Raw genomic sequence first — 13,246 nt, forward strand, 5'->3', positions numbered from 1 at the left:
AGCCATTATTGAAGATGAACTTCATGTTATGATATCCAGTGTATGACCTGAAATGATACCGTTTGCCTGTACATCCTATGATATAAACTTATAAACACAAATGTTATTATTAAGCTACATCATGTTTACTACGCACAAAGTTTGTGACATACACGTTTGTAAACATACAAAGTCCAACCTGCTGCTGTATCATCTGTATATGGCCGGAGGCCACACACTGAATGTGTAGACTGATGCTCAAGCTGTTGATCACATGATTATCTAGTTCAGACTTGACTACAGAATGCAGCTATATTGCTTGAATATTGCTGAGTGCGGCGTTAAACAACAAACAAATCAAACATAACTGACGGACATCTTAATCTGCAGTTTTATTTGCTATATTAATATGTGAATCTTTCGCATGAAGGCTACTTACATTTTTGATTAAATAATCATTGGAGTGTGGCGGACCATTGATAAAACATGGATGTCATACCAGATGCTGATCCACTGTCTGTATGGCATAATCTGTAGCACTACAGATATGTATTAATGAATAAATAGCCCTAGGAAAATTACAGGGATTTTACTGATGATAGCAGGTGGGAGGTGAAGCATGGTGGTGATTCCCTGTATAATGACTCATATGGCAACACAGGTAAATACTGGCAGGTGCAAATTCAAGGCTAAGGAGTGAAAAAGTGAGTGAGTATGATTTTATGTCGGTTTCAGCAATATTTCAGTACTATCAGGGCGGGGGACACCAGAAATGGGCTTCACACATAGTATAAATAAACTTCTTCGGGTCTTCGGTGTGATGAGAGAACACTTTAACCAATAAGCTACCCCACTACCCTCAAGTCTTTGCACCATTGATTTGTTGATTAAACTTGATTCATTTGAACCTTCCAGTGATACAAGTACTATGTCTGACGACTTATCCTGCTATTCAGGGTAGTATTGTTCACAAATGAAACTATTCCAGCTGAAATGAAATGCTATCATAACCTTGGAATTGATTTTCAGGAACCTGCTTTTTCTTAGGGGTGATAGTGCCATCTTAACCTAACCCATGAAGATCGGGGCTAGAATGGGTCTTCAGTAGCCCATGCTTGTCGTAAGAGGCAACATTCTGGATCAGACAACCACATGACTGATTTTGTGTGTAAATCCACATTGTTTGGGGCTGAAGACACATATTAAAATCATGGCACTGAACCTGACCACCAGAACATTCAGATGCCTCCTACAACCAGCATGTTACTGTGGAACTACTCTGGCACATTCATTACACATCAACTTACCGACAAAGAGATGTGAACCAAACTCACTTGTTTCAACCTCAGTGTAGCGAGATGTATTACTAGATGATAATTGTATGAAATAGTGTCAGCCATCATACAGTTTCAGTGCAGTATAACAATGGCTGAGAACCACTGAGAGATAACTGATGTCAAACAGAGGCGTGACATCAAATTCCAGGTCCGTGATTGGCTACTCCACAGTGATAACTTACTTTCTAGATTGCAATTAACTGATAAGTTACCTGAACTTTAGTAGAATACATGTCTGTGTTGAAACGTTACCACAATTATGGTCCTACAGGGGTAGTAAATATTCTTGTGTCTTATCTAGTATTTATGACTGAATTGTTTGTAATGGGTCCACTTCAGGGTTTTATCATGACCAACAAAATCAGGCTTCCTAACTACTGACTTCAGCTGGAAAATTAAGAGTCCTGGTCCCTGACTCTCCAACCTTCGTAGCCCTAAGAATTCTTAGCTTTGATCATAGCTGATGTGTTAAAAATGGGTTTAAAAAGTTTGTAGGGCTACAAATGTTTCGAGAAAAGCTATTGATTTTTTGGCACATAAGAAAGATAACAGCATTCGTGTATGTCAAATCGAAACTATTGGTCTTCCTCACTCTTTTCGGAGATTATAAAACTCACCTTCACACACATACCTTCTAAAACAACTCATAAGGTGAATGGTATTTCACACATGGGTACAGGCCTCTTTATTTTCTCACTCCCTTCATGTCTTTCAAAGATCAAGTCTAGACACACATTTCAGTTGACAACATGAAGAATACAGTGATGCATTCAGCTATGTCTACATTTGCTGTCTCACACTGTGCTGAGCAATATTCATGACAGCCTTGATCAGACAGTCAACTGATTGATATTGTGAGTGACAATCCACATTGTTTGGGTATGAAGATGTGTATTAAATCAAGGCACTGAACCTGACCACCAAAACATTTGGACGCCTCCTACGACCAACTGGTAGCTAGGGAACTATATGAACTCAGAATCACTCACTGGATACAGTCCGTGTTACTAGTGGGGACTGAAGGCTTGGGAATGGTTTAATACAAAACATGTGCAACAAATCTTTGAATGTCATTTAGAAGTGTAAATACATAAGAATGAAGATTTTATGGATATCAACTTCTTTATGAGAGAACACAACGTTTCGGAGTTAATGCTTACTCCTTCATCAGGTGATTGAGAAAGGGATACAGAGGTGTATTTATATGTACAGGTAAAACAATAACAAAGTAACAAGTGGAATGAGTTAACGAAAGCTAGTATAAACAAGCACTGATAGGAAGCCGATAGTTAAGATAACAATGATGGAAGCCAACGGTAATGCATTACAGTTGATTGGATATGTTTACATAACATGATTGGGGATAAGGATGGAAGCCAATGGTGATACATTACGCATGATAGGATGATGTACATAACACACGATAGGGGGTGAGCATGTTTACATGAGGGTTGGTGATGTACAAACACAAGTATGTACTCGGGTAGATAGGCTATACATGAATTACATAGATAGAATGTACACAGGTAGATGAGATTAATTTATCAATAAGTCCCAGGCACTTGGTAGGTACACTCCTTGGTCGCGGTTGATGGCTGGTTTCTGTCTCCGGATCTCGACACCCAGCTCACCATAGACAGCATCATCAACCTCGCCCGCAGCTGCTTTGACACCTCCTACTTCACATTCAATGGTAAGATATACAAGCAGATCCACGGTCTCCCCATGGGCTCACCTCTTTCTCCTCTCATTACAGAAATCTTCATGACCTCCTTCGAGGAAGCAGCCCTCTCCACAGCTCCGTTCCAGCCCCTCTGTTGGTACCGCAAAGTCGACGACACCTTCACCACCATCGCCTATGACAACGACCCCAATGAGCTCCTCAACCACCTCAACGACCAACATCCAAGAATCAAGTTCACCATGGAGACCGAGACCAACCAACACCTGCCCTTCCTTGATGTATCCCTCCACACCACAGACGATGGACTTAGAACCTCAGTATACCGCAAGCCGACGCACACCGACCAGTACATCCACTACAACTCCTGCCACCACCCTCAGATCAAGCAAGCTATCATCGCCACCCTTACCAGACGTGCCAAAGCCCTCTGCCACCCCGATGCCCTAAACAATGAACTGGACCACCTCAGAAAGACATTCACCACACTCAACGGGTACCCTCCCCAGCTCGTCACAGCCACCATCAACAAGACCCTTAAGGACCGAGAACCCCGCCCCAAACCTTCTCCATCACCCATCAGAGTAACCATACCCTACTTTGGCCCCATCAGTCATCAAATATCACGCCTCATCAAGACCAAAGCCAGCATCGATGTCACCTTCTCCAGTGGCAAGACCATCAAGACCTACCTAAAAGCCAACGGTAAAGGACCCAGCTGTGAACACCCTAACCCGAGAGGATGCATCTACCAGATCCCTTGCAACTGTGGCGACCTATACATTGGAGAAACGCTGAGACCAATCAACACCAGAATGAAGGAACATCAGACCTCAGTCAGGAAACTCGACCAGAAATCGGCCATCTCTGAACATATTCTCAAGAACCCTGAACACTCAATTCGATGGGAGGACACTAGGATACTATCTACCAACAACAACAACTGGCGCCAAAGGAAACTGCAAGAGGCCATCGAGATCCGGAGACAGAAACCAGCCATCAACCGCGACCAAGGAGTGTACCTACCAAGTGCCTGGGACTTATTGATAAATTAATCTCATCTACCTGTGTACATTCTATCTATGTAATTCATGTATAGCCTATCTACCCGAGTACATACTTGTGTTTGTACATCACCAACCCTCATGTAAACATGCTCACCCCCTATCGTGTGTTATGTACATCATCCTATCATGCGTAATGTATCACCATTGGCTTCCATCCTTATCCCCAATCATGTTATGTAAACATATCCAATCAACTGTAATGCATTACCGTTGGCTTCCATCATTGTTATCTTAACTATCGGCTTCCTATCAGTGCTTGTTTATACTAGCTTTCGTTAACTCATTCCACTTGTTACTTTGTTATTGTTTTACCTGTACATATAAATACACCTCTGTATCCCTTTCTCAATCACCTGATGAAGGAGTAAGCATTAACTCCGAAACGTTGTGTTCTCTCATAAAGAAGTTGATATCCATAAAATCTTCATTCTTATGTGCAACAAAGACAACAAAACATGCTCAAACACATTTCAAGTTATGTTTGTTCATTTGTAGTGTAACATTTCAATATTTCTGCTACATGGCAGTGGTCAATAAATGATCAAGTCTTGACCACACAATCCGGTGATCAACAGCATGAGCATCGATCTACACAATTAGGATATGGTGACATGTATCAACAAAGTCGGCAAGAATGACCAGCCGATCCTGTAAGCTGCCTTTTACAACAAGCATGGATTCCTGAAGATCAGTTCTAACCCAGATCTTAATGGGTCACATTCCAAGTTATAAAGACAGAAGATGGCACTCATTATCCTCCTGGCAATCCGATAAAACCAGGACTGGCATGCTCAAAGTCAGTTTTCTTTCTCTAAAATGAGTGAATTTAGTTTTATGATGCACTCAGCAATAACTGAGCCTGGACCAGACATTCCAGTAATCAACAATAACATGTGTCAACCAAGTCAGCGAGCCTGACCACCCGATCCTGTTAGTTGCCTCTTATGACAAGCATGGGTTACTGAAGGTCAATTCTAACCTGGATCTTCACGGGTCCTGTCTGTAAAAGGTATGTTAAACTAGATTAAGGTACCAGTATCACACTATGGATGCAGTATATGATCTGTACTAATTTGATTTCAACACATGTGCACACTACATTCATGCAAAAATGCTGGATTGTGACATAAAACCCATCAACACAGCAGCATGAAACAATGGGAACTAACTTAGGGAAATGTCAACACCATATTCTCAACAACAATAAATACATCAAGGCTGAACAGGCAAAACAAAAACTTTCTGTGCTGGTCAAAATTCAGTGCTCACAGGACAATCACTAAACACATTAGCAGCAACAAGAGTCAACACAACAAATAACATGACCATTCATGCTAGCACCAACATACTACCATGCACATGTATGCATACACAGGGATTTCCTTACAAACAACTGACTACAAATCTTGATACTTATTATTTATCATAAATAAACTTTTCCTCAAGTACCTGTACCAATTTCAGGAAAGAAATTCTCAGGAGACTTTGGACACTTGTTTCAACTAGTGCGAAATCTAGCTCCCTGAAGCACTTAGTAAGGGCTAACAACATTTGATTGCCACTTCAGCTGTCAAGGTCATGGCCAATGTGCAGAAACACCCCTAAATCTCGACTTCATCAGAATGTACATTGCACAGGATGAAAGTGAGGTGTTGGACAAATGTCTAAGAAAATGAGAGTGATTAAGAAGCAAAGTTTACAAGAGCCTGAGGAAATTATTTTATTGCAGCTAACAATTTTATTGGCTAAGTTCATAGGACAAGTGGAAACTGTATTTCATCAGCCATCTTAGCTTGTAGCTATCTAGCTTGAACAAGGCAAATATGTTAACCATGTTTATATGTATTATTCAGTTCAATTTTGTAGGGAAACTGAAGCACTGTGAGCTCAGGGATCAATTGAGGTTTATGTAAAACAACTCATGATTTTCACTACTGTGAGCCATAGCTTGTCATGCCAAAGACTTGTTAAATTCCCCATATGGGAACCAGGCAAGGCTGCAACAACTACAAAATGACAAAATATGACAGGTTTTACAAACGTATGGTGAAGAAACGGAATATTTACTTATGAATACTATATGTTTAATATTAATAAATTGAAAAAGTGCATGTCATACAATACATTGCCATAAATGTCATATGTAGCTCACAATTTATAGCTTAATAACCTTGCTGTAAGAGGATTTAGCAAAACAGTGATGCTACTTTGTGCCATGAATATATTTCATTTTGCATATCTCATAAATAAACATCTATGCTCCATTTTCCTAAAGATAATCATAATTACTCGATTCTTGTGACAACAAATAATGAATTGAATTCATGAATGGTTACGGTTTGAATCACAAAATATGCAAGTGAATTGTAACAGGGTTAGTACAAAGTGCTAAAAATAATCTAAATCTATACAATCCAAGTTATTTCTTTCAAGACACAAACATATGCAGTCAACATGCTGTGATAGAAAAAGTTGTACCTCTCACAGCCATGGTTCTCATGATGTCGCTGGTGACTGTGCTGCAATGAAAACATCCATGATGGTCAAGAAGAGGGGACTCCTCTTAAGCAAAGTTGTCAGCAGTAAAGTACCGTTGAAAATAGAGGAAAAAACAAACAAACTGTATTTAGGCTGTTACTGTATATCCCTAAAATTTACACATTTGCAAATATGTTAGTGTTTAGTGAAATGCGTAATACAATTATGATGCATAGAAAAGCTTATTCATTTGTAGAATCTGGCAAAAAATATGACAAGCTGCTGAAAACAATCGATCGAACTATAAATGGCATTCAGGTTGCTCGGGCAAGTATAATGACGGAGTTTGACTCAACTGGCACGAAATACATATGCTGCTAACAGGCACAAGGGGCCATCTCAAAGATATTTACGCTGTTTCATGTATGTTGAATATGTTTCAATTATTGATTAGAAATTTGCATGTCTTTATGGTTTATGTGATAGAGTATGATACCCATAGAAAAGCTTAAATCAGTCATCGCATCAAATGTCTCAAAGTATGTAGGTGACATCACCATCTGAAGGACTGGGTATTATTTGTAAACTGAGGTGATGCGTTAGGGGTACCTTGGGCCTTGAAAGGCCTATATGTGCCCAACACTTAACAAACTATTGTGTTTCTTCCCTGTTTCAAAGGCGAAGTCTAACACAGCTCTTTGTATGCAACCATACATGAAATTATTACTAAGTATTGTGTTCATGAGGATGAGGACTTTTATTGATAGACAACTTCCTTCTTGCAATGGATGTGACGTTTCGGTGTAGATTGTAACACCATTATCAAGCAAAAGGTGCAAATCATATGCACAGGGAGAAATATATACATGCAGGGATGTGAGTTTATACAGTAGAGGATGTTAGAAATACTTTATGGATAAAAACTTTTATATTTCTATGATGCGACGTTTCGGTATAGCTTCTTATAACATTTTCAAGCAAGAGTAAAGCAACAAAGAACAGAACCGGCTTATTTTTACATATAACAGGGACTAACTAAAACAACATAAAGGAATGCATTTAAGGGATTAACAATAACAACAATGGGATGGGTAATAATACAGTAACAAAGGGCGGATGTCAGTGTTGAGGAGGTGGAGCAAGGTATACATAGGGGAAACAGTGGGTAATAATACAGTAACAAAGGGCGGATGTCAGTGTTGAGGAGGTGGAGCAAGGTATACATAGGGGATACAGTGGGTAATAATACAGTAACAAAGGGCGGAGGCCAATGTTGACGAGGCGGAACAAGGTATACATTGGGGAAACAGTGGGTAATAATACAGTAACAAAGGGCGGAGGTCAGTGTTGAGGAGGTGGAGCAAGGCATACATAGGGGATATAGGGGATACAGTGGGTAATAATACAGTAACAAAAGGCGGAGGTCAGTGTTGAGGAGGTGGTGCAAGGTATACATAGGGGATACAGTGGGTAATAATACAGTAACAAAGGGCGGAGGTCAGTGTTGAGGAGGTGGAGCAAGGTATACATAGGGGATACAGTGGGTAATAATACAGTAAAAAAGGGCGGAGGTCAGTGTTGAGGAGGTGGAGCAAGGCATACACAGGGGATACAGTGGGTAATAATACAGTAACAAAGGGCGGAGGTCAGTGTTGAGGAGGTGGAGCAAGGTATACATAGGGGATACAGTGGGTAATAATACAGTAACAAAGGGCGGAGGTCAGTGTTGAGGAGGTGGAGCAAGGCATACATAGGGGATACAGTGGGTAATAATACAGTAACAAAGGGAGGAAGCCAGTGTAGAACTGGGTATACATAGCAGATGGGGTGGGCAGTAATACAATGATAATACGAGGAACCCAGGGTATACATAACATGTGGGGTGAAGCCAAACTATACATAGCAGATAGGGATTAATTGGCAATGATGGCTTTAGTGCCCTGTTCTGTTGTTTTTTTGTGAGTTCATTGTAGGCGGAGGGAATGAGGCATCCTTGGTCTCTGTTGATTCAAGGCCTGTACACTTATTGCTTTACTCTTGCTTGAAAACAAGAAGCTATACCGAATCATCGCATCATAGAAACAAAGAAGTTGTTATCCATAAAGGATTATACTTTTCCATTATCCATCAACTTCTAAAATGCCAATCAAACAAATCAGCAAAGGGTGTGCTGACATGAGGCTTGGTTGTGATGAGAGTGTCTACAGAAAACCATCCCACATGGATCAATATCTACACTTCTTATCTAATCGCCCACAACAAGTGAATGGCATAATCACCATCCTAGCCGGAAGAGCAAAAAACATCAGCTCCACAACCCAAGCCCTTGAAGTCGAGTTAGAACACCTTCGTCATGTGATCATAAATTTTAATCAGGACCCAGCTAACCTTGTCAACACAACAATCAAGGGCACCCTAAACCCAAAGGAAAAACTACCTTGTCAAGTATCAGCCTTGTTCATCATCAGCGTACCATATGTCAATACTATCAGCCACCATATCCGCAGACTACTTAAGAAGGAAGCCAACATAGATGCTGTGTTCCAGAGAGGCACATCAAGTCAGCATATCCTGCAAGCCAACGGTAAACCAGCTACAGGTAACAAAGAAGAACCTTCAGGTGTTGTCTACCACATTCATTTAATGCGAATGTGGTAACTTGTATGTAGGACAAACGTCCCGCTCCCTCAACATGCAAATCAAGGAACATAAGGCATCTGTCAAGAAAAAGACTCCAAATCAGCCATTTCCAACCACATCCAAGCCCATCCAAATCATACCATACTTTGGAAAAACATCAACATCCTAGTTACCATCCAGTCAGATTACAAGACAAGGAAACTCTTAGAAGCAATCAACATGAAACGACTCAGCCCGACAATGAATAGAGATCAAGGTTATTACATCCCTACGGGTTAAGATCAACTAATCAAATCTAATCAAGAATAACCCATCTTTGTCATCTCTTAACACAACCAAGGCTCATGTCAACACACTACACATCAATCTCCTCTTCTGTATAAACTCACATCCAGCCATGTATATATGTCTCCCTGTGCATATGATTTGCATCTCTTGCTTGATAGTGGTGTTAGAATCTACACCGAAACATTGCATCCATTGCAGGAAAGAAGTTGTCTATCAATAAAAGTCCTCATCCTCATCATATCAACTTCTAAAATGCCACTTAAAGAAGCTATAGTGTTCATTGTGAAAATGTTTTTGTTGACCAGTTACTTAAAGGTCACATGCAACGTAAAACACAACTTTGCATATTCTGATACTTTGCGGTAAGCACTCACCGAAACAAATCGTCAAAAACGCCAATTCAACCCATAAAGTTGAAAAAACATGCGATGAAAAAAAAGCCCGCGAAATCGGAGTTCAAACGATTCTCTAATTTTTCCCCACTGCTAGCGGGAAAAGTTTCAACAGATTTGCTGTGCTGCGCTCACAACACATGTGCAGTGAGTAGGTTCATGGAGATTGAAACAGTATGCTTGGTCTGGGGTATGAGGTCGTGAGCAGTGGTCTTATACTGGTTGTGTACATAAACAAGAACATAATCTACTCGTTACATAAAAAAAACATGTTGATTGTGATAAGCAGCCTCTGTCACAGGGAAAACTCCATGTCTGGTTTATTGACACCTATATGCCTGCCTGCCTGTCTGCTAATGACAATGTGAAATGCACAACTTCAATTACTAACCATTTGCAATTTGAAATTCACACCTATCAGGCTCATAAGCCATAAACAAAGAGCTGGTTAAGTGTATTAGCCTATGTCTTGGCATCGTTATGCGTAAGAGCACTGGGTTTGGTATCGTGACAGCTTCATTTCAAGCAATGTAAACCCAAGTACAATGTATTGTACTTTTGATTTGCTATTATAGGCTTATAATTTTGTTTATTTTTTTCATAATCACCCATGCATTTTATATATCATGAACAAGTGATAACAGTATTTGAATTATGTTAGATTTTTTGGTTGCATGTGACCTTTACAGAGCCTGTCATGGTTTTACATGAGCTGGACATTCAATGAGATAGTGCTGAGCTGTTTCTGGGCAGTATCTAAAATACTTCTATACGCCTTCAATCCACACTGTTCTAGCCTGAGGGGAGTTAAAATGACTTCATCTCTGCGACAATGTTTGCTACTTGACAAGCAAAGTACATGTGTTGTCCAGAAGTTTCATTTTCCCATTTAGTGTGCCAAGATGCATTTATTGATGATTAAATGACAGACAAGTAATCTCTTAGAATTCAATAGATTCATAATTCCCCAGGTTGATTCCCCTAAAGGATCATCTTATCTTAGCTGATATCTCTATCCAAATATCTAACCAGAAGCGGACTCCAGAAGCGGTCTGCGACACCCATCCTGATTTTGCTTTGGAAATGACCCCTTCTAACCCTTTGTCTTTATAGACAGACTTCATGGTAGGTACATCCTTAATTATCTTACCTCACACATAAATGTCACTTTTTGATTGGCTGAGTGTTCTTCTCCAATGTGCCCTTCTTACATAAGTTACAAGTGTCATTTCTATGTGTGCTGCTGTGAATGCTGAACTCATCTGGCACTTCAAGACTGTAATTCTTGGTCTAGAATACCACTGAATTATGTATGATATATGGAAATTACTGACGTTTTGCGAAAGCAAATTAATTGAAGGGAGATAATTCTAAATCTGGTCTTCTTGTCTGCAAAATCTAGTGATGGCTACAAAAACTTGTGTACGCATTGAGGTGTTCAGTGAGATAAATATGTTGTTCACGGGTCATTCAGGGCCTATTCGTTGATGCATCCTTGATGTACCCTTCACGTTCAGGGAACATAAACAAGCATTGAGGGTACATCAACCTATTTTCCCCATGTGACCAGTGAACAACCTATATAGTTTCAGTATTAAAGTATTCACTTTACTATATCAGCTATTGTTTATAATGAAGCTAAGCCTTGGGCATTTAAAAAGTATCTTTTGAAATGCAGTATCATTGCACACTAAACTGCATAAAGCCATGGTCTGTTCCAATTAAGTCTCTAAAGATACTGCATTGCTCAGTTCTGCACTAATCTCTCCTCTGTAAAATCATTTTATTATGTTTCCTATGTCTCTACTGTAGGTAGGCCGAACTTAAATTAACAGATACTGCACATTTGAACATATTAACTCCATAAATTGTAGACAAAAATGTGAAACACCATCTCCCCCCCGCAACCCCCACGTTTTTTCTATTTCTAATGTATGCGCAGTGCAAGACAATGAAACTGATTCCTCCTGTAGCTACTCATGCCTTGCTCTTAAGACTCTTCCATGGGCCCCAACAATGGCAAGGGACAGTCGTTTGCACTCATATATACTAATAGTAATATGGGTCAGTTTTCAGGATGGTGCTCAGCTTATCCTTGTTTGCCAGTACTAGCATTTCTCTGTATACAACCAACACTTGTGTATGTACAAAATGGTTGGTGCAGGATGCCTTCAGGCTGTACCTGGTGCAGGTAATAATTACCCTCAAACGCCTTATGTTCTAGCTGTCATTGTGTGTTTTAGTTGGAAAGTAAGTGGCAGGAGGCAACAAGACTTGATACAAGCATAAACATTTGTGTCCTCATTTATCAATTACATAGCAGTAATCAAATAATTCAGATATATAATATATTACAAAATTGAAACAGGATCACTAATAATTATTATCATGAAATCTGGTTTTGTTGAATGTATATGATACTGAGTGCCTGTTACAAAAATTGCTTAAGAAGTATTCATGTTACGTTTTAGAACCAGTGACAATATTTTCAATTTTTGTGAAACCAAAATTTTGATGGTGCAGCCAAACCTATATGCTAGGTTGCACTAACTGTAGGTACTGACCACCACCCCCTCTCACCCTCCCTGTCCCCCCACCCACCAACAACACTCTGATTTATCACCCTCATAACTATTTTGGTGGAACCATCACACACAGAAATGATGCTGACAAATTCTTGAGTAATAACAGGTTCCTGGTATGTAAAAGGGAAGCAACTCTGTACAGTAAACCATAACACCTTAGAGCACCTTGCCACATGCCTTCCAAAACATTTGTCCGTTGGTTCACCAGGTTGTCCAAACCAGCATTATATTTCACATGAAATACACACTGTTCAGTTTTCTTTCTCTAATATTGTGATAGAAACCAGCTACTGGCAACGGCATCAAATTGCATAGATATAGATCAGTTGCAAAACATAGGATCAATAGGATCAATAACATCCTTGGTCCTTTGATGGAAAGGTTTAATGACAATGTGCATTACTCATTAAATAATTCAGAATATTGCTGTGGAAACATGCCATGACAAATAGCAATTAAGAGATATGTAAACTGTTTCCAGTGCAGATGGGGCAGTGGGACAGTCTAATAGTCTAAGCATCCACTCATAAACTTGAACGCCTGGGTTTGATTCCCCATATGGGCAAAAAGTGAGAAAACCCATTTCTGGTGATCCTGCTGTGACATTGCTGGAATATTGCTAAGACCATCCCCTGCCCCGCCCACTCCAAACAAAAAAACGAAAAACATACTAACTCATTCCAATGCAGAGCTAGGTTACTGGTTAACAATTTTTCTAAGATGAGGTACACTGATTTAAGAAACAAAAAAATCTATGTTTTGATGATTCACCACATGGTACAAAGTGAACCCCCTCCCC

At 39.9% G+C, this 13,246-nt stretch overlaps 1 protein-coding gene across 2 annotated transcripts in view; it reads right to left on the bottom strand.

Annotated features, from left to right (window-relative positions):
* LOC137278432 (uncharacterized) overlaps positions 1 to 13,246 on the bottom strand; it is a 31,050-nt gene that overhangs the window by 13,144 nt on the left and 4,660 nt on the right. Inside the window, exon 2 of one of the 2 annotated variants that reach the window (XM_067810757.1) lies at positions 6,543 to 6,583. The exons of the other annotated variant lie outside the window; for it this stretch is intronic. Coding sequence (XP_067666858.1) covers positions 6,543 to 6,564 — 22 coding nt within the window. The 5' untranslated portion in view covers positions 6,565 to 6,583. The remainder of the gene's footprint in view (positions 1 to 6,542; positions 6,584 to 13,246) is intronic. 2 annotated transcript variants of the gene reach the window in all.

This window comes from Haliotis asinina, chromosome 3 (genome assembly GCF_037392515.1).
Source record: "Haliotis asinina isolate JCU_RB_2024 chromosome 3, JCU_Hal_asi_v2, whole genome shotgun sequence".
In the NCBI taxonomy this organism is placed as follows: Eukaryota; Metazoa; Mollusca; class Gastropoda; order Lepetellida; family Haliotidae; genus Haliotis; species Haliotis asinina.